Here is a 22,584-nt window from a genome sequence, read left to right as displayed (position 1 = left end):
GCATGTATGGTAATATTGTATAATTCAACGTCTTTTTCATATATGCAAGTATTTTGTATACATATTACGGGATACGATAAGTTAATCTGTAGCGTATAAGTTGTCTGCTTTTCCATAAGAAATTAACGCATCCAGAAACTTCGTAAAACACAGCTGTGTTCATGTGTAGGATGAAACTGACGTTTTGATTTATATACCCACGTCCAGTTTGGTTCGAGGTGAGTAGCCTACTGGTAGATAAGCGTAAAATATTACTTAGGTGGGAGTCCTTCAGCTTTGATCTCAAATGGTCTTGTTCAAATTTATAACCGAGAATGTTTTCTCACACAAATGAACCGAGAAAGCTCAACATTTTCTTTGCAAACTGTCGTATCCCGGCTTTCGCATTTCAGGAAGTTTATTTTTATCTAACTGGAGCAACGCATTAAGCGCTTGCGCTTGACCAACGCATTTCAGGACTGCTTTCCATTCTGCGGCACCTAGCGAATGGAATAATTCCCGTGCAACAACACTTCAACAATCGTAAAACTTCACTCTACCAATCTCGGTAACTGGCCCTGCGTCAAGAGCCTCTACAAGTATACGAAACTACCAGGAACAACATATCAAGGCTTTTCCAGTCCGACGATAAAGTTTCTAAACCAACCAACTATGCTGGTACTAACCACGAGAAAAAAATGTTGCCGTCGGCTTCGCAGAGAAGCTTAATTAGCTACAGGTGAGCTGGAGCCTCATCAGGGCTCAAGTACAAAGAAGTGAATAGCAATAAGTCGTTTGCAATTGCGCAAAATCTCGAAAGCAGTCGTTAAATTTTCTAGCATGAAAATGAATGATTGCTCCACTGTTTCACTCATTACTAGCTTATAGCCTATAGTAATGATATCAGTGATAGGGGATATAGGTTATAGGTGATGTTTAGGCAATAATATCTGTGAGAAAATACTGTCTATTATTATTTTTTAATGCAAGTTGAATTTGTATGATTTCTGTGCGTCTGCGGACCAAAAATAACACATTGAGCAACAACAGGTGTGGGCCATAAAAAAAACGTATCGCGGACCAGATTTGGCCAACGAGCCGGACTTTGGACGCCACTGACCTAGGCACTAGAGTGAATTAATCGTTTAACTATATTTGCAATGGCTCGATGGCTTAGTGGTTGACGTGTCCTCTTTTGGATCGGTAAGTATGCCTTGGGTTCGATGCCATGTCGGATTGTCGGGCCATAACAAAGACATTTCAAACGTGGTGCTGATTCTTGTTTCTCTTTGGCACTCAACAATGCATTTAGAATAACAATACAATCGGCTGCGCCTCTACATTATCTACTTTGAAAGGCGCTGAAGAGCAGTGCATATGTGGGAGGAAGCTATGTAAACCACACACATTATTATTATTGAGCACAATGACATAACCTAAGTTCGACATAACTTTGTGTCATATACAACCATATCACATAACTTATCAACAAAATTTTTCCAAAATGAAAATAAGCCCTCAATCGAAGTAAAATCATACGCACTTCATAAATAAATGAGTAAAATTCCCGAATTTGAACAAAATAAACCTCTCGAAATTTTCCGGTTTCCAGCCTGATACTTTTTTTACTGAGATCCCCTCAGTTACTCTTTATAAGTTTTTATAGATAGACCTATGCTTCTGGTAGGTTTGGGGCTGCAGCGTCGCCTTAATCTGCCCTGGTCTTCTTACAGATTGCGGTTCAAACCTGCAGGAATAACACAAGTAACAATTTGAAACCAAGCTTCTGGTGCATGAACAAAAAAAAAAGTTTTTAAGGCTCGGAGTTTGAAAATGAAACCAGCCCTTTGAGGATCAGCGACTGGTACACATATGGACCACAGATTAGACCTGTTCAAAATTAAGTACTTTCAAACGTTTTAACCTTTTGCATTGATTCCCATGGTTTTGACTGTGAGCTCCCGGATGATGGAATACCCTGCCTCAACTACCCTAAACATTTCTTGTCTATTTCGCCCATTTTTGATCTGAAAAGCCATGATTCTGGCTGCAGAACTTCATATTTCAACAAAAAACACTTTCATCTAATACCCTTCCGATAGCTCACCAGTGCAAAATCAGTTGATGGATGTTTAGCATGATTTTGAGAAGAGTGAAGAGAAGTAGCCTATGGGGCAGCACTTATCTCCACGTGGTTAAAAGACAGCTTACTTATTTCAGGCGACCTACATACATCTTGTAAAATTTCTCAATAGGTCTAGTCAGTCCAACAAAATAGGCCTGATTTATTTCTGTCAACTCAAATGAGAGTTCGTCTACAAACCCCTGTTGTAGATAAAGATTTATTGCTTATGTGTTGAAAGTTATTTTTTAGGCCAAATGTGTTTTAAAATAATTTATTTGTTGCGCAAAAAATGTTTATGAATTTTTTTGATGATAGTTAATGCATTTATAAAATCAAACTGAATTTTTTAGATAACGATGTTAATTGTTTCTCGGCAATTGTTTCATTTTCAAAACATCAGGTCAGGATCTTTGAGTCATCTTGAATCGGGACCTGCAAGCCGTGATATATTGGTGTCAGTGGTCATTGTATAAAATACCTACTGTACTTTTGTCGGTCTTTTAACTTTCTTGCTTTTTATTAGGATACACAAAACAATTTTGACAAGTTTTATGTCATTCTGACAGCCTATTCCAAGCAATCATTTGAAGCTTCTATCGCTTATTCTGAAAGGTTTTAAAGCATCCATTAGATACAGAAATAATTTATTTCTGAATAATAGAATGAATTTATTGTTTGAAAACATTGATTCGGCATAGAAATAATATACTAAATTCTTAGAACTGTATTTTTAATAGGGCATAACAATTATTTTGTAAAAATACTTTATTTGTTTAAAAAATAATTGTGTCTTGTGGGTCACCACACTAGTCTTATCGGTACCTACATGTTGGGACGGATGAGCCACTTGGCTTGTGCCTATGTTTTTAAGCGTAAATTAAACAATTGTTAAAATGATAACTTGTGCTTTTGTTGTAAAGTGGGTTATATCAATAGGCATTGTAAAACCAATTTTTAGAGAAAAATAAAAACGTGGAAAACATGCACTAAATAGCCTAGCCCTAGACAAAAGTGGCTAACAGGTCCCGACCTTGCCTTACACAAAAGTAGTGCGTATGTTTTCGAAATAATAAACTGAGTTCAGTTTTTATACACTTCGAAGATTCACAAAAAAAGCCGTTTGTGGATCATGTTGTCATAATTCATAATACAAATCACCGCTTTAAAAGAAAATTTTACTTTGAATCAAAAGTAGTGTTAGTCAGCCAGACGCAGACTTTTAGACTGTATTCAAAATGGCATCGAATTCAACAAAATGAAAATATGTTAAAACACTTGAATAGGAACTGATGAGCAATTCCTCCTCCTGTGAATGTGGTGCCGAGGAACAGACCGCAGACCACATCATCAATGACTGTTCCATCTTCAAGCCACCTAACGGAGTGGAAGGTCTGCGTGTCATGGATGATGAAACCAAAGACTGGCTGCTCTCTTAGTAGCCTTCCAGTGTAGTCCAGGAATATCGTGAATCTGGGGTGGTAAACGGGTAGAACCTCGGCCCCAGAGGCTCACATGACGACGACGAGCAACAGAACATACAGGCTGCTTGCAAAAGCTTTAAAAAGTCATTCGCGTTGAAATGAATTTCAGGTTACATGAGTAATAATTCAGATCAATTATATATACACGCCTGGACTTGGAATCGTGGTATACGGTATATTAGTCATTTACGGTCACACATTGTGTAGTCAGCTTAAAAAAAACTGTTAGGCCTGGTGTGAAATAAGAGACTGCAGGAAACACATTCGTTTGCAACAAAGTTTATATTTATTTTCAAAGCATTAACACTGCCGCGCATTTAGCTGAAGGTGAAAAAATATATTTTGCGTCATGCTGCATGAAAACGAGGCAAAAGACGACCAAATTTGAATTGCAACAAAACATCTATTTCCTCAGCAGATCTGTTGAACTCTATGTACTAATGTTGCAACATTTGAATCACAAATGAAAGTGAACCCGTGCAAACCCCCAGCGACAAATCATGAGAGAAAATATAATTGAGATGATTTAGAGAAAGATTGCTTTTAAATTCACTATGAAACTACCCATCGATTCCAAGTCAACTGCTTTCAGGACGATTGCACGAGCTCTCCACCATGTACGTTGTTTCAATATTAGCTGACGTTTATGACAGAAAAGTCTAATCAAAAGTCAGCTTCATGCAAATTTAGTTCCATCCACCTTGTTCTAAAACAGGTCGAGCAATTCTTTTGTTTGAAACGGAGCAATATGTGAAATATCAGTAGCAGTCTATCAAAACTTTCAATTATCTTAACTGCGACAAAGTTAAAAAAACGGTCCATCAAAACCACAGGCTGAAAAAGGGGGTTCTTTTTTTCGAACCGTATTTGATATCTACGAAACAAAGAACTACAATATGAAAAATGCGTGAACTTGAACAAGCCCTTGCAAGTTTGAGACAATGAATGTTAGGCAAGCGTATGCGATATGTAAGCTGAAGGCAAATACATGGGTGCCGTCTACACATCAAGTAACCAAAGGAAGTAGGCAGGGAAAGCAAGAACGAAGGTTTCAGTATATACAACAATGTAACAGCAAAAAATAGCATAGGACGAAAAATACAACGATGAAACAACCACTCATGGAACCACTTCATAGATAAATTTGCAGAAACAGTGGTTCTCAACCTATGGGCCACGACCCACAGTTGGATCGCCAGAAAAAATTCTGGATTGTTGTTGTTTTTTCTTTAAAGAAAGAAAAATGTTTAGTATAAAGGTATAATTGATTGTAATAAAGCAAAATCCTACAAATGAAGCTGCATTTATCGATCGTTTTTATTTTGCAAGTAGGCAATGTTTAATTTTTGCTTCAAGTTGCTTTTGGGCTACCTAAAATGTCATAATGTTGCCACGTCTTTTCTGGATGCCTTCAAAGTAAGATATCAGGTTATGCTTGGGTCGCAAAATTTTCTTAACTTTATTATTTTTTTAAATTGGGTCGCTTCGAAAAAAGGTTGAGAACCACTGCTTATTTTACACCAAAAGAGCGTATCATGTTATTGATACTGTAGTAACATTGGTGACACTGCATGACATACCGTGCTGTGAAGGAATTAAAACGACTCAAATCGACTTGCGTCGCCATGAACTGCGGCAAAATGTGGGCTGTGCACAAAATTATTTCTTTAAAAATGATGAAACTATTTTCTTCCTAAGACCTTAAAACTTGATTGACAACTGGTGATCACGTGACACGAACTCGCGATTTTGTCACAACAGGAGGCTTTACGTAATCAATCGTCAAAAATCAACATTGTTTATCTAAATTTGAAACTAACAAAATAAAGTTTCGCTGTAATTTCATTGAGATAAGATTTGAATACAAATTAAAGCAACGTCATACCAATATGGAATGCCGTTCATAATACTTTAGTTAGTAATAATTGAAAGCTTTAGTTGGTTACTATTATGTTTGCTTGACAACATGAAAAGATATAACAAAACAGAACAATAAACTAACAAAATGAAACAAGTCATTAAAAACAAAAAAATGGTTTTCTGAGCATGTATTGTTATTTAGCCTACTCATAAAACGCTGTAGATTAGGTGTTGTTAAACTGCAATAAACAAACCTAGCTTGGATGCTGCAGAGATTTATAAGAATTGATACCTTTTCATACATATTGCAACCAATTATCAAAATGTTGTCTGAAACTGGAGATTTTTTGTTTAATATTTATATTTTTTCGGAAAACCAAGGTTCAATCATCAGATTAAATTAAGTATGGAAATTTTATAATGAGCTTGATCACTGTTTGTAAATACAATACATTGATTTAATTAACATCCTTTTATACTAAGTTAACAAAAAACATGATTTTGCAACCGAGAAGAACATTTTATTTACAGATGAGTTAGTTTGGTGAATGGTGCGACAAATGCGTTTGAAGGTTGCTTGTCTATTCCAGTTTTGGGATTTGCTCCATTGAAGCTGTGGGGAGCATAAGCAGACCTTGAATAGTCCAGGGGCATGGTTTTGTCCGAATGTATTCCCATCGATGAGCAAGAAGAAAAGTAATCCATGTCTGAAGATGGTCCGTAAAATCCAATTGGCAAAAACTGGTGGGGAAGATTACGTTGCGGAGTATGGGGAAAGGAGCGGTTCAGTGGCATCTCTCCTATGTCTTGGGGCAGGTTGGAGTGGACGTAATTGCTAAGTGAAGGAAAAGATGGTTGATGTGGATATCGTAAAGAGTGAGAGTATGATCCCTGTTGGGCTGATTGGGAAGTTTGCCTAGATACTGGAGGCCGGCTTTGGTAGTTTCCTCCTCGTTGCTTGTTAGTATCTTTTTCGTTTTGGTTTGACAGAAAGCCACCTTCTGATGAAATGGAAAGCTTTTGAAACCCCCTGTACGTATTGTTGGGACCCTGAGGGACTCCATCATAGCAGCCATTGTTGTTCATCGAGTTGTGGGTGGTGTCTACGGGGGCAGGCATAGCTGAAGAACAAACTCCGTTCATTTGATTGCTTGGCGAGGTTACCATAGCAGAAGTAGCCATGTCCCTTGGTTCATTGTTGTAAATAGGTTTTATCCCCAAAGGTGATGATGTACTGCTAGCGCCACTTGACGGCGATTGATTCATATTTTGACTTGACACGCGGTGATGCAACGGAGCCGTCGTCTGCCTGGTCGGCATTGATGATGTCACAAAAGCTTGCAACCGGTGAGTGGGAGAGAGCACTGTAGAAACAACAATATAACGATCAGTTGTTTTTGTCAGGTATTTGTTGGACGTCAACTAACATTAAACTTTACATCAGGTCATGTGTGCGCGCTCTAACAAAAATACTAGGACAAGATATAATGTAGCAGTGTACAGTAGACCGTTTTCAGCGATTAGAAGTTTGAATGAAAAATGCCATAACGCTTGTAACTTCCAAATCCTTTAAGTAGAAATGCAAAAGATATCAACAGTCAGTCCAACATGATCTAAATTTCAATTAGTTTTAGAAATTTGATTTTACAAAACCCATTTACTTATTGCCTTCCTTCAAAATCGTGTACAGACAAAGAGTAGCGATCATTAAAAGTACTTTAGCCTCTTTCAAACAAAAACAGCCGTTAAATTAACATTGAGGGCTGTAGTTAATAACTTACGAGGATTGGCCATCTCGCAAGAGGCGCTGTCGGCTGCAGGGTCGTTATGAGGAGGATAAGGTGGGACGTTCACTGGCACGTCCGCTGGCCTGGGGAGATTGTAGACCATCGATCGACATTTGTCGTCGCCTTCATCTGAACAAAGAGATATGAACTCATTATTTCCATTAATATTGAAAACAGTTAAATACTGTCTCAAATATTAGGCTTAGGCTTACTGTTTATGGGACATACTAAAGTTTAAAACTATTGTTGATTTATCGCACTTCGAAGAAAATTTTACTTTGAAAACTGGGAAGTTCAATGGGCATACCCGATTCGGTAAGAAAAAAAATGAGAAAATTAAGCAACACTTCTAGTCCCCGCACCTTCCACTGCAGCCAAACAACACACCGAAAGGACAAGTACCTATTACAATATAGTCTCCTTCCAACTTAAAAACTACAACCACATACTTCAAGATAAAGTGTCTATTTGCACAAGAATGTTGTGTAGGCCTACTGACGAAGTCATGCTTGTGCCACAAGCAAAACTTTAAACTTTCAAATTTACACCTGAAAAACGTATAAATCATGAGCGTTTATACGAAAAAAATGCTGAAACTGATGTGTGCTGCCATGAATTGTGATATGACTGAGCATTTGGGCGTGACAACTGAATGCACGGAATTGCCTGATTAAAGGGTACTTCTAACAGAAAGTGGCTAGAGTAAAACAATGCACATAAATTTGGCAGCTGAATACTGTGATCCTTAAACTCACCTTGGTAAGGTAAATGTCCATGATGGTGGTGCCTGAAATAAGGATGAGGATAGTGATGTTGGTGACCAGCAGATGGCGCCATTGCGTTAATACCGTGGCCCATATCAGAAGGCCTGTGAGCAATCACTTTCTGTTTTTGTTCCTTCTTGAATTTCATTCGTCGATTTTGAAACCAAATTTTGATTTGTCTGCATTTTCAATGACGTGTTATTATATGACTTTTCGGCAATAAAAAGCAGATACATTTTGTGAAAACGCTGATAACTTCATTTAACTTTCGTATCTGCAGAAGACTCACATTACAAAGAGACGAAAATAATAACGTGCCTTCAAGTCTAGTTCCTTTGCACAACAATAACCAACAAATATTATTATTTAACGAGTGTCAATTACGCTAATAAACTACACTATTTTATCGTGTAACTTTACGCAACGTTGAGTGCAACTTAAACTGAATACGTTGTTGGATACCACATGACCTTCTTTTTAATAGTTTGTTGCCAGTAAATTTTAGCATTTTAAAATTAAAGTCAAGGCTATCATGCTCGAAACTTAATTGAACAAAATCAATGTATTCTTTTATTGTAACGTGTTATTTTTGTTGCATATTCTAACATTCTCAGTAGTACATTTCCATATAGCCCACCGTTCAGCTGAGATCTATTGTTTCTCTGTAGCTAAGTACAAAATGGCTATAGTAATAGGTTACCTTTCAGTGAGTGTCAGTGTGTTGGCCAATTCAATTCTTCTAGGCCTGCATAGATAATGGCTGTAATGGAACTCTTTCTCCAGTTCAACTAATTGAGAGTTTGTGTACGCTGTTCGTTCTCGCTTATTCGCGGAGATGGATTTGTCGTTTTCGTCTAGAAACAATGTTTACTTGTTGAAATTACATTCAAAACGGGCAAATTTTGGTTGAAACACGTAGAACCGGTTGGTCTTTGCTTTCACCAGTAGGTAAGCTGTCGTGCTTGAAAGATTGTTCCTATATGGTAAGACCATTGGGTGATGCGCTTGGCATAATACAACTGATCCGAGATAACATTTTCATGATGATGCAGAACCTTCAGCTTTTATTTCTTTGTTTCAAACTACGTCAATTTTGTTGGTCGTCGTTCGTGGGACCTAGTGAAGCCATTTAGAATTTAAAAGTTCTTTTGCATTTAATAAGAATTCGTAAACAAATAGAATCTTAGCATTGTTTGTATGTGATCTATATGTGCATGTTTGTAGGATAACTTGTGATCAATATTTGTGATGGTCTGCCAAATGATCTGCTGCAGTGTTAAAGGCGTCTAACATTAGGGTGATGGAATAAGCTTGGGATAACACTAACATTAAAAAAACGAACACAAAAGCCGACTTTTACAACTTGGTACAACAAATATTTTTCACGTATTATTCACATACTATGCTGGCACACCAACAAACGATTTGATTAATGAGTGAAATGGAACAACCCCTTTCTTGCAACATATTAGATGTGCTAACAAAAAAAGTGCTAAAAACTTTGTGACAACTGATATGCGAATTCAAAAAAATCGTGACAAAAGTACATCGTTAACGCTTGGCAATAATCATTGAAAGGGGTTTATTTTAATCAAAGAAGCTCCTTCTGTGTGTGTCACTTTCAAGTATGTGACATTTCTATTTTCAAACATGCGACTATGTGAGACGCCAAGTCAAAAGTCACAAAGTAGCGTTTTGCGCCGATGCTGCGCGGCAGACGGCCAATACAAGCAACGGCCATTTTGTTTTTATTTTTTCAGCGACGCACTGGTCAGAGCTGATCACAAAAAGAAGTCACACGCGTCTTCGTGAACATTCCCCTTCAATTTTGCATATTCAAAGTACAAGAGTAAACAGACTGTTGTTCTCTTCATTGATTTCCACGCTAGGATGTGCGTGAGAATGACGATGGAAATGCACTAGTGTTATTTTCAATACTGAATAACCGGATACGAATGCTCTGAAATGACTTTTCACTGTTTTCTTTGACTTGTCTTGAGTCATAAAAACACGTTTTGTGCTCACGTGGTCACCACGACTTTCTCAACATGCAACGCCAAAAGAAATTCATCACACCAAAGAACAAGAGTCGCCAAATGAGCCCACGGTGAGACGCCGCAACGCATATCAACCACTCTGACTTGTCAATCTATGATCAAGGAACTGCTCTTATGATTGTTGAAACCTGAAGCTAATTTTCTTTGCCTTCTTGACAACTGAAAAAGCGCTTTTGAAAGTTCTAAAGTCACAAAATGTTAGCATTAAAAAAAAATTCAAAGATTAAATTGCTTTTGAAATTATATTTGTTTACGAAAAGTACGTTTAGCGAAAGGCGGACACTTTTCTCCTCATTGTTCTGTAATTAACATCCTTCTGTGTGCTATGACAGCCTTCATCACACTCACCAGTCTAATTTGACCAAAGATAAACAAGGAGACTTTCTTATTTCATGGAATTTTTTAAAATACACTGTCAAAGCCGCAAAATTTGTGTACTGCTATTGGTTTTCACGTGACAAGTAAACTGCATAAAAAATGAAAATACTTTGAAAAAATCTAACGATCCAGTTGTGACAACTTTTTTTTACAAGTGATGATTTATCGAACTGGATCAATGTACAAAAACCACATATGATGGAATAGACCCGGACCATTACAATATGATGATTTTAAAAGTTTTGATACCTTACTGTAAATGCCGTGATCGCTAGAATTGAGAGTAACGTGCCAGCAAACTTCCATGAAAGAGACTCCGGAAAAACTTTGCAATGTTATCTTTGACATATTATTTTTGCTTTTGAGATCTAACATTTCGGTTGCTTGTCCTTTAGGTAGAAGAAAATTAAGTGCTCAAATTATTCATTAGACAAATAAACTTAGGTAGGGCTACTCATGAAACAAATAAGGGAAAAACGGAGTAGGAACAAAACAAGGAGAATAATCGTGGTGGAATTTTAATTTGTAAATTGTCCAATGTTTAAAACAACAGTTTAATCATTTCAAATGAACCTAGAGATCAAAAAGCTATGAACTTACAGAAAAACTGAATCGTTAAGACTTAGCTTAGTAAGAGAGATTTTAAAATGCAGTACTACTTTTTGGTTGTAAAAGAACCTCAAATGCAACTATCAATCAAAATAACTTAACCTTTTAATAAGTTAAACCATCAAAACATTACTAGCATCTCTGAAGTTTCAAGTTTTCTTTTCAACTTGTATAACATTAATTACAATTAACATCGAAACCCTATGTCGTTATTTTTGCTCAATTCAGCGAAAAGGAATTTCTAAACAATTTGCTGATTTTGACTAATATCATATCTAGAAAGGTTTATAACCCGGCAGCGATATCCATCATTTTACATTGATTCAACGTCTGCAGACGTTGAATCAATGTGTAAATGACGCATTTTGCCCTCTGGATAGTCCGTTCCATTTAGTGTTGCTTGAGTGTTAATGAACGTCGAACGTACAAAATTTGCCTAGTTCAAAACCGAGTTAGTTGGTTGGCACCAAAATGTGCGTAACATACAATACAATAGACGCCGTAATTGCGTTCAACATCATGATGTAAAGGCTGAAGATGTGCCGGTATATAAGAAATGTTAATATCTAAACAAAAGATTTTGTAACAAACCACTTCCTCTCAATTGCATGCTTCGAGTTTTAGCAGACATGAAACTCTGGAGATTTTTGTCCTTCAATTCAAGAAAATGATATTTTCAATAAATTAAGAAAGGGTGCAGGATATTGAAGTAATCTGTACACCATCAATTTAAGATTTAAGTGTACATTTGATTCGTGCTACTATGGCATAGCCGGATAACACTGCAAAAAAAAAAGAAGCTTAATTAGAGCCGTATAGAAAAGTTTTGACTTTTGCATTTCCACGCAGTCAACCTACGCCTCCAAAAATGGCGCGGTTTACTTAAGAGGTAGCCAAAGAGTGAATGGGCTTTTATTCAACGGCGGTGGAATGGTATTGTATTCCTTCATTTTGTAGCGATTCGCATCACTGATTTTCACCTGTACTCGTGACCTACATTACCAGTTGCTTTTGCCTCCGCTACAAGTCAGGATGCCGCAACTGTACAACTATACACCGGGATTGAAATGAAGTTAAGTTATATTAGTAGCTTATGATAAAGTAAGCCTAAATCCATGCTTCTGCAAACTATCACTGATAAAGCCACATAAACGCTGTAGAAAGAATTGTTAATTTAAAGCCTTAAAACGCTTGTTGTGCTGATTTATATACGGTGGCTTATTTTTTCCAAATATGACCTCTTTGAATTAACCTTTTATAACAGACCAGGAAGCTCACACAAAAACCTTTGGACATTCGATGAACAAATATGTTGCTACTGCATCGCATGCACTGGTCTAACCTATTGGTGTATAATTTTAAACAAACAACAATCGATTTAATTTTACATTGAACAGATTATCTCACGTTAGTGAGAAGCAAATTGCACCAGTTAATATGTCACTAAAAGGCGATCGAGAGCAGCTTCATGGCAATTAATATGAAGGTAAAAGACAAATTCACATCAACTCAACAAAGACAATAAATTTTTATAGTAAAAGCAAAAAATTCTTTTGGGTTTTATTCTAACACAACATATACTTGAAAATAGCCTTGTCTTAATATGAATAGCTATTTGTAGATACCACATTGTTCACTTATAGGCCAACATAAAAATGACAAATAAACTAAAGACTATGAAAGTTAAATAAAAAAGTATCCGTCGTGCATAAATCGTGTCTGTATTGTTTGTGCGTTTTTGGGTTGTAACACGGATGGTAACTTCAAAGTAATTGTAGATTCGATGATGCGTATCATACAGTGTATTATTTTTATGCTATATGACCTTTCGTGTGATTCTAACACTTATTTGGACAAGAAGTTTAAAAAATACAGAGAACAAATGCGTCATAGAACTGACAAAAAACTTTTGACTCGTATACTGGTTATTTTCATTTTTTTCTTTTCAAGAAAAAGGGGTAACGCGTCAGAGATGTGCATAAGTTTTAATATTTAACTTCATACTGAACAACATAGTTTCATATCTCAATTACTAGTATGGATCTGTTTTGACAAGTGTTATGTACAACTGTGAACAGTGAACATAATTAATGGTCACCCTTTTCTCAAAGTTGAAGCGTATCGAATTATAGCTGTATGTAAATGAAATCTCTAAAATTAACTCTAAAAATGTAACTTTTCAAAATTGTAGAGCATAAACACACTTAATGTGCTTGTTGGTTTTAAATTACAATGCATGCATAGTGCCAGAAGTAAAAAAAACACAATAAACTTACAAAAACCAACCTTAAATGCCAACAACAATCTCAAACCTCAAATGTTTCTTTACTGAACACTATTGGTTTATGATGTTCAGTTCCTTGTGTTGCACATAATTTGCACATCTCTGTAGTTGAAGTAGCTTATACTTAGGACTGGTTGAATTTTAGGCCAACGTTGGAAAGCGGTTAATCAATAAGAACATTTCATGTGAGTTTCCACTTAAATTTTCATTTTGAAAACGACATTTTGACATCACCAATCAATGCAAAGATCAAACGATTCCTTATCGGAGGAAGGAAATTAGATTAAAAAAGATCTCGCTTCGACTGCTCACCTCTCCGCATAAACACAAGATTGATATCACAGCCGAAACATCGATTATCTCAATCTATAACAAAGACTACGACCGTTTCCCCTTAGGCGTAAATAAAGGGCCCTTTAGGCATAAACAAAAACCTCACGTCAATCAATCTATTTTGACATTATAATCTTAGAATATTTGTGTATGAATTTTAACTCGCAGTTTTTTTTTTTAAAAATTCTTTTTGTCAAGAGTAAGACCCAATCATATTTACATCAAACAGCTTAAAGCAAGCTATATGAAAATATACCAAGCCAGGACGCTGTGATATCAATTGTTCTGCAATCATAGCGCGTGTCGTATCCGGTCATTTCAAGTCATTGTTTTTTGACAAATTTTTGTCGGTTTTTAACTGTGTCGTATACGAACATGAGGTACCAGTGGTGAAGTGACTCAGAGAACAACAATTCATATTGAACGAGAATATTTGCTTCAACTGTTTGCATATAACACGAACAAGACTTTCTCTTGTTTTTACTTGTTTCAGAAGTGGTCGCCAATTGCTTTTGCTACAACAAGGAAACGCAATATGTAGCAACTGAAGGGAGTTTATGTCTGTCAGGCAAATTATAAAGAACAACAATTTCAGAACATCCAAAACGATGAAGTGAAATGTCGGCTCTTTCAACTGTACCAACGATGTCTTTCACTTGAAAAGATACCATTCACTTAGTTTACAGGCAATAATGAACAAGTTGCTTTGTTTGAAAATTTTGACTTAAAATTGACTTTGAAACTGTTTATCATAAATTGTTTTTTTTTTTTCAGAAGAGTAAAGCATCCTTTCTTGTGGCAATAAACAAAACTCATCTTTGGAATATCTCTCTACTTTTATCCTGATTTGAAAATAGAAAAAATACATTGCATCACATTTAGTGGCAACGTACGCAAAAATTTACGATGAAACATTTTTCTACACAAGATATGGAAATACGAACCATTTTAGTTTTGTTACGATTTTGAACAAAATAACAAAATTTAGGGTGATGTCGTTTGATAAAGAATTGCGTTTTCAGAGCACATGATTTGCATACCGACAGAGTAAAACATTAAAACAAGACGGCATCAAATTGTTGTGATTTCTAGCTGGTATGTTGAGTTAATAATCATATTCTCGATTACGCTTCCAGAAAATCCGAACACGTTCAATTCCTCTTGTTCTTTTGTTTTATTTTCTGACATAAATTAAAAAAACACGTAAGAATTAAATCATGTGGCTGTGTTTGATTCAGCGTGGTTGTGGTGCAACAAAACCAACTCACAACTGAAATTACAAACATTCATTGATTTTTTCTTATTATAATTGAAAACTGTACAAGCACCGTGTCATGTCCAATTCTTTGCAAGATATGTCACACAAGAACAAAGTCGTTATTGCAGAAATGATGATCATTAAAAATGATAATGCATAATAGGCCATTCAGATTCTATGCAGCCCAACTGTGGTACTTCAAAATTACTTTTATAATGTGGAATTTGTTTGCCTGCATAGACATTTATACAAAGTGCATCTTTAGATGAACACTGCACAACCTCATCTTCCATGGCAACTTGAATGTTGTATAACAAAAGTTAAGCTGTGGATTCTTATTCTGCTGAAATCTGAAGTGTACTTCTGTAGGCAATACATCTGTTTGCTATGTTAGGCCCCCATTTTCAACCAAGTTTAACATAACAAAGTAAATTCATGTTTTTTGAAAAATCAGCCTTTTTGTCAATTTATCATAGCCTACTGCAGATGTAACGTTACCAAACATTTAATGAACGATTTCGATGTTTCATTTTCGATTGTTGTCTTATTCTTGGGGTAATTGCAGGGGATGATATTTCACAGCGAAGTTGTAAAATAAATAATTCATCTGCTAATTTTACTTTCTGCAAGAACTTCACCACAGATGACACGACATGATCTGCATGTACTTTAGCATAACCACATGGAAGCAGACAAACAATTCTTTACACTGACTTATAACAATTGGTTTGTAGAATTGATACCCCCGATTGAAAAGTACATAGGACCAGTATAGTCTAAAACAACACGCCTACGACTTGGCCGTATTTAAAACTATAGCCAGTTTTGTAACTTAGTAAACACAGTTAACCACAAGCCTTCCCGAGTAGTTCAAGAGATAATCTACAATCCAGGTGCGCGTTTCAGATCAAACGAAATACCATCAATAAACAAAAATATACCATAAACACTTGAAAACAAGGTTTCTTAGTTCGAGGCCAGAGAAAGTTTGAGATAATAACAAAACTGTGACCTTTACAAATTTACGCCGGGAGCAATTCTTTACAAAATTGTTACACTTTCAAATTTTCGTGACGACTAAAGAAAGGTGTTATGCACTTGTGATGTTTGGGGTAATGCGCAAGAAATCTGTCACAGTTTTTTTTTAGGGAAATATTCTAAATTTTAAAAGATGTTTTATTTTTTGCAGCACCACGCTTTGGTACTTGCACACACACACCACAGAGGTAGCTTCCTAAATTCGGTTTTGTTTTTATATCAAGGTACATCAAAAACTGCCTAAAGTGATCATTTTGAAAGAACGTAGACGTGCATTTTAGTTTTAGCACATCTGTAGTCGCAGTGACAGTGTACTGTATATTGTCGCAATGGGCGCAAAGTAACACATGATTATTATTATTACTGAGGTCACAATCCAAAATTTTAACATTGCACAACCGCTTTTTCAGGAATATCACTGATGCGAAAACAGAAGCGTGCCAACAGTGCGAAACGACAGCCAAAGCAGACAAATGGCTTCTTGTATTTACGATGGGGAAACGTTTTTTCACCGCTGTGTTGCATAAATTTATTAAGATTCCAAGTACAAAAGATTTTGAATTTAGAAAATTTACACAAACTGAACGTTCAAAACAAATTTTAGTAAAATGTTTTTTCTATTCCTTATCCTGTACAAAGTTAGAAAATTTTTGTCACTGGTCAATCTCACAGCGGCCATTTTACCAAAACATACGCTTCGTAGTTCTAACAACTTAACTTTCTATTTAATCTAAATCTAAGCGTCATGGCAGATTCACATAAAGAATCTATTGCTGGGATATTACTGGTACACAGTTTCTTTTCAAACATTATGGATATCCTGAATGTGTTGTTAATGATCATGTTATCAAAATCCCTGTACGGCAGTGGGCAATAAAAAATAAAAGTATCTAGCTCGCTATCTTTATGACTCCAAGTCTTTGTCACAGTTTTAAAGTCTGCGTAGTTCAGCTCAAAATGTTACTAAATTTGCAGAAAACAAGACAGAACATCATTATAAAGCAAACCTTGAAAATCTAAATGAAAGTTTTAGTTTTCAATGCAAGTTCCACTACCATCTTATACAGAGTGTAAATCATGAATGAGTAATTAACAGACAATATGACCGGCCATAGCTTTTTGAATAAACATTCTTTTTAAAGTTATTGCTGATCAACTAGCAATCTTCGTAGGCTACTAATTAACTGCTCAATAAGTAAATTTGTAAATGGCGTAATCTTAATGTTTTAACTTTATGTTTTCATAAAATTAGTTGAATAATGTTATATGGAATACTGAATGACTTTCCAGTTCATGAGAAAATTTGTAATGCAAATACTACTGGGTTAAAACCATGCAAGATCACCAACAAACTCATATTATTTTTTAGAACATATAGTTATTTTGAAATTACATTAAGGCAAATAAAATGTGATGGAATAACATGATTAATAAGTTGTGTGGCAAAGTTCAACCTTCTCTTCAGTGTGAAACGCATAAAAGAACATACATTTAATAAACAAAGTTTTCACCTTTAGGCTTTCCATAATTTATTTGTTTTGAAAGGCAAAAGTTAATTTTAAAAATAAGCCTATTTTGGCTTGAACTGAAAATTGGTGCAATTTGACAAAGCATTATGATCTAAATATCCAAGATGAAAGTTTTTGTTTTAACTTTCCTTAAACGGCCAACACCGTATGCCGTTGACAGTTTAATAAACAGCCGGCAAGTGTTGTGGTTATCAACTATCAGCGAGGAAAAGCTGGTTCAAATATCCACAAGTGACTAAAAGGCTTAGGGCATAAACACTGCGACTATGTTGAGATTTCACAATTAAGGGCATTTGTGTTGGTTCACACAAGTTATTACGTTTTCTTTAATTTCTGGAACCTTAGACAACAACTCATAACTGGTATGAAGTTATGTCATGATACGGTGTCAAGGAAAGGTTATAATAAAACTTTAAAACCAAAGATACATTTCTTAAGAATGTTTGTAACTTCCACACAACCGCTTCTTGTAAAAACAGAGCCGCAAAACATGTCAAGCATTTGTTATTATGTAAACTCAATAAACAACTCCGAAAAATAAGCAATCAAAATTAAGGACTTCATATTTCATGTCAAAAATGTTTATGCCCAAGATTAAAAGGAAATGCTTGGTAACATTTGGTGACGTAGTTCGTTATTGGGGTAACTTGAAGGCATGTTTGTGATAAAAACTTGTCATTTGTACCAGTGGCAAATGTATAATAGCTGAAAGGGCCTACTAGCCATATTTGTAATACAAGTGTTATCCTTTTGGTGCAAAGGATGAGCATTTTATCTCCAACTCTAGAAAGTTTAAAGTATGACATATGAGTGAAACAAAGAAGCACTAAACCAATTGTATTTAAAAAGACCAACTATCACGCATGGCTCTCACACCCAAAATATTGATTAACCTATACTTACGTTTTAAAATACGGATTGTGTTTTTTCTCGCGTAGAGTGAAACACACTTAGAAATAAATAACTTACCATAAAATGGCGGTATAAAAAACATTTCTAAAAGATCTTTCTAACATTTGCATTTACTTTGCAAGTTGGCGATCATGGTAGTGATCTATCTTTGCATTGCCTTATTGCCTATTTTTGTAGATAACGTGAGGATGCAACGCGAGGAAAAACACACATAGCCGGTGTTTGCAGATTTTTATACTTTAGCAAGTTCATTTATGGCCTACTATGTACATTGTACAACTAAGATGCAAAATATAGCATAACATTGTTTTGAGATTTTGTTCAAAAAGTTTACTAGCCTTGATCGCGAGGACTGGTTTAAGTGATGGAAACAAAGTGTAGAATTCCCTCAAAGCACATATGCTTTAACAACGCTCTCAAAGGTTAGACTTAAAAATACTCAAGACATGGTTCTGTTTTTGTTTTAGCAAACTCCTAAAAATCCGTTTGTGCACAATTAATTTAGCCTCTATCCTTATCCAAAAAAAAACAAGCAATTATTTTCCTTTTGGAAATTAACATCTACAAGGTTTATATGACAAATCGTACACTATTCAATTCTGAAACATAAAGATTGCAACAAACTCTTATGTTACCGCACACCAACTTTAGTAGAAGAAAATAAATTGTTTACGTCAAGATAGCATGATTACAAAAGCAAAAAAAAAAATCATAATCATTTATCACTTCAAGATTTTCAATATTTCTCTTCTCTTTTATAAATAATTCAACTAATATACAGTACAACAAATCTAATTAAGTCTCTACCATATTAAGTTTGTTTCACCTTCCATTAGGTATCGAAGCGTGAAAAATTGAAGGCCTGCAAGTTTTTCTAAAGCACAGTCAATTAAATCGTAGTTATTGCCACTTTTGAACTTTTGGAGCCGAAGATCTATCCCTTTCACAATCTCAGTCAACATTCAAACGGATCAAATGGTAACTTACAAAAAGGTTTTACTGGAATCAAAACAGGCCGTTTTTGTTTGATTGCACACCCTAGCCTAGATGAAACTAAATTAAATTTTTTGGGATTCTAGTGCATACATATCCAACGAAGGGCAAGGTTAAAGTTTGTTACGATAGCATTCCTCTGCAACATTTTCGTCCAGTTGAAAAAAATAGTCAAGTCAAGATTGACAGATAAAAAAAAATTAATAGAAATTTAATAACACAAACAAAAACGTTAACGAAGACATTTCCACTTGTTTGAGTCTTATTGTTGGTTAGTAACAATCACCATGTAACTGATAGACCATTACTCATCAGATGTTACTGCATTATAGCGTGTAAAATGAAAAGCAGATGAATATCATAGATATCTAATTTAGCAACTGTTTGAACCCAAAAAACTATGCAATTGAAGGAAGTAGGTAGTAAAAGTACTTAATTACCAAGCTAAAGTAAAGTGTGTCACAAAATACACTGCGTTCTTTTCATTATACAAGTATGAAAATTTTACTATTTGTTCAAGGTTGAAACCATGGTTGAAACAATAAAGCAGCAATCGCTTTTGTACTCGAGCAGTTTTTATCAATACGGTTTGAATAATCAAAAAAGAAACCCATGGCTACCTGCAAAGTTGTATTTGTACTTCGCAAACAAACTACGTAATGTTAATGTACTTTTTTGAGCCCTGAAGGTTTTGCTATCTTTCTCCAATTTCATGACGTGCAAGGGTATCGCATGTTATGGTTGGTACTTCCGCACTAGTTGGAGACACGTCAATTTAAAAAAATACAGTGACATGGAAAGGGATGCTACCAAATAGTTGCTTAAGCTTTTGCGTACTTCTTTTAGCAGTAAGCAATGCCTCAATCGAGAAAAAATTAATCACATATGTAATTATTAATAAAAAAATAAAAACAATACCCAAACTGTGCTACTTCAGATAGATTAAAAAAAAGTGCTAACCCACACACACAAAACCGCTTGTAACAAACATTTCAATGATATGGCAGAGCTACTGGAGCACGATAGTCATTCAATGAAAGAACAAGTCTTCTGTGATTTTAATGTATATATATTTGTTTAAGTAAAACAAGCAAAACTTCTTTTCATTATCACTATTTTCAACTTTTTAAAACACTTGAGTTTAAAATGAAGAGATTTTACATCAAATGCTTTATGTTAGAATTTGGTTTTGCGTATATTTTAAGTAGTAAATTAAATTTGAAAAAGAAATAAATTAATTTTAAATTTTGATGAAAACCTCCCACTTACCAGCTGCACAGATAAAATAGTGATCAAATGTCCTATCACTTTGTTTATATCAATCAGGAGTTCAATCTTGTTTCAAATAGATTTTTTTCATATTGAAATATCTTTTTATCTAACCAATCTAGTGGACATCGACACCAGAATCAAGGAAATAAAGCAAACATCTACAACAAGCTTTAGAATATGATTTAATTTAATGATTTATACAGTTTTATCAATGCTATACAAAATTATTTGATATTCTTTCGTAAACGTAGCACTACCGCGGTACCAAGCATTTAATTTGAAATACCATAAATTGTGATTACTGGAAAAGATAAATAAGAATATTTCACCTGATGAGACACTGGTTGTTTTTTTGTCTTTTTGATTTTGACGTGATTCTTTCATCCAGGGAAATATGCCAGTGTTTGACGAATGCTTTCGTTTCGATCCAGTTCCGCCATTTTCTAACGCATCCATGTTTGATTCTGAATTGTCACATTCGCTGTTACTGCAGTCACTTGTCATGTTTTGACTCCCGACAAACACTGAATGATTGTTGCCATGGATGTCCAAGGCATCATTTTCAGGACTATGGTTTGAATTAGTGTAGTGGTCGCCCATCGATTGATAATTTGCGTTGGCGGGAATTCGAGGGTTGGATGCCGGCAAAGAGGTTATGATTTGCCCGGGCGAGTTGTCGCTGTCCGGTACAGAGAGAAGCGACTGATCTTGCGGCGACATGAACCTTGAGCCTGAACTAGGCGAGACGGCTTTCAACTGATGAACTTCGTCAGCACCTGAGTTTGCAAAGTAATTTGCCACAGGTTTATTAGAAAGAGGCAAGTCTTTCTCCAGCTTTCTGCTTGAAAATGATTTTCGCTCTCTGGCTGTTTGAGAATCTGACTGAGGTGAGTTTAAACTTTCGGATTCACGTTTGCAAAAATTAGCCTCAGGGTTTAAGCAGTCTATGCTTGCCGAACTGAAAGCAAGACCATCACCATTTTCAAAATGTCTGCTTCCACTTTTCTCACTACTGCGCTGTGGGCGAGAAAAGTCTGATTTAGAACTTTCGGTGTAGTTGCTGTTGTTGTTACTGTTGTTGCCTGACACTATATCACTTGACGAACTTTTGTTGCACGCACCGTATTTTAGAAAAGGGGGCTTAGAGTTATTGTTGATAGGCCTTTCGCTACTATTGATTCCGTTTCGCAAATTTTCTTCTGTTGCCATGACATGGTCTTCGCCCATTCTATGAACCCTGACATCAAATTCCAAATCGTAAGCTACGTTTCTAGTTCTGTTAATCGCCGAAATATTCCGTGCAAGATTTCTGCCGCTTGCTTGATCGATCGGTTGCAGTTTGTCACCATCTCTCGACGGGTTCTTATCTGAGGTTCGGTTGTACCCATTGATAGGTGGACGCGTGGGCAATGAGCCATGACCAATGACATCACTTTCACTGTAGCTCACAGAGGCAATTCTTTGGTAATTGGAAGTAACTTGGTTACTTTCAAATAAATCATTGCTCAAGCACGTTGATGCAGTGGAAAACGATAAAAAACTGTTGTCTTTCACGTTGGGTTTACTGTAGTCTCTTGAGTAGTCGCCATTTATGGCCAGCGCGGAAGTGTTGCCAAAGTTTATTGGGTATTGTGGTTTGCTTTCTGTAGAGTTCTTCATCGCAATTGCCAGCGTGATACCAATGGAATAACCAAAACGTCAACGGGCAGACAAATACTTAAATTTTCGTTTGCCACTCTATCCAATAAAAAATATTCAGTTTCTGGGGCTGGTGTGTATCAGGAATTGCAGGTATTTGTGTTGTTTTCTTTCTTGAACTTTAAAATTAGATCAATCGTCTATGTTTAGAATCCAATGCTTGCACAAATCTTCAAAAGTATCACCACTTCATTCTCGATGCAGAATTTTTCGAATGCACATTTATT

General features: G+C 35.7%; 1 protein-coding gene across 1 annotated transcript; it reads right to left on the bottom strand.

The window, feature by feature from the left end:
* Positions 1 to 3,262: 3,262 nt before the first annotated feature.
* LOC145769557 (uncharacterized) lies at positions 3,263 to 21,905 on the bottom strand. Its single transcript, XM_082581211.1, has 5 exons — positions 20,989 to 21,905; positions 8,697 to 8,850; positions 7,988 to 8,175; positions 7,227 to 7,361; positions 3,263 to 6,809 (listed from the first exon to the last, which is right to left on the bottom strand). Exons 1-5 carry the CDS (start codon positions 21,884 to 21,886, stop codon positions 5,971 to 5,973), a joined length of 2,214 nt encoding a protein of 737 aa, XP_082437337.1. The 5' UTR covers positions 21,887 to 21,905; the 3' UTR covers positions 3,263 to 5,970.
* Between the last annotated feature and the right edge of the window lie 679 nt (positions 21,906 to 22,584).

Source organism: Aplidium turbinatum, chromosome 4 (genome assembly GCF_918807975.1).
Source record: "Aplidium turbinatum chromosome 4, kaAplTurb1.1, whole genome shotgun sequence".
Classification (NCBI taxonomy): Eukaryota; Metazoa; Chordata; class Ascidiacea; order Aplousobranchia; family Polyclinidae; genus Aplidium; species Aplidium turbinatum.
This window is presented reverse-complemented; position numbering and strand designations above follow the sequence as displayed.

Coding starts and splice junctions, on each gene's coding strand:
- LOC145769557 (XM_082581211.1), bottom strand. CDS start 21,886: ATGGGCGAAGACCATGTCATGGCAACAGAAGAAAATTTGCGAAACGGA. Junction 8,851..20,988: donor AACAACCAGTGTCTCATCAG/GTGAAATATTCT, acceptor CATTGTTTCTAG/ACGAAAACGACAAATCCATC. Junction 7,362..7,987: donor TGGACATTTACCTTACCAAG/GTGAGTTTAAGG, acceptor CTCTTTGTTCAG/ATGAAGGCGACGACAAATGT.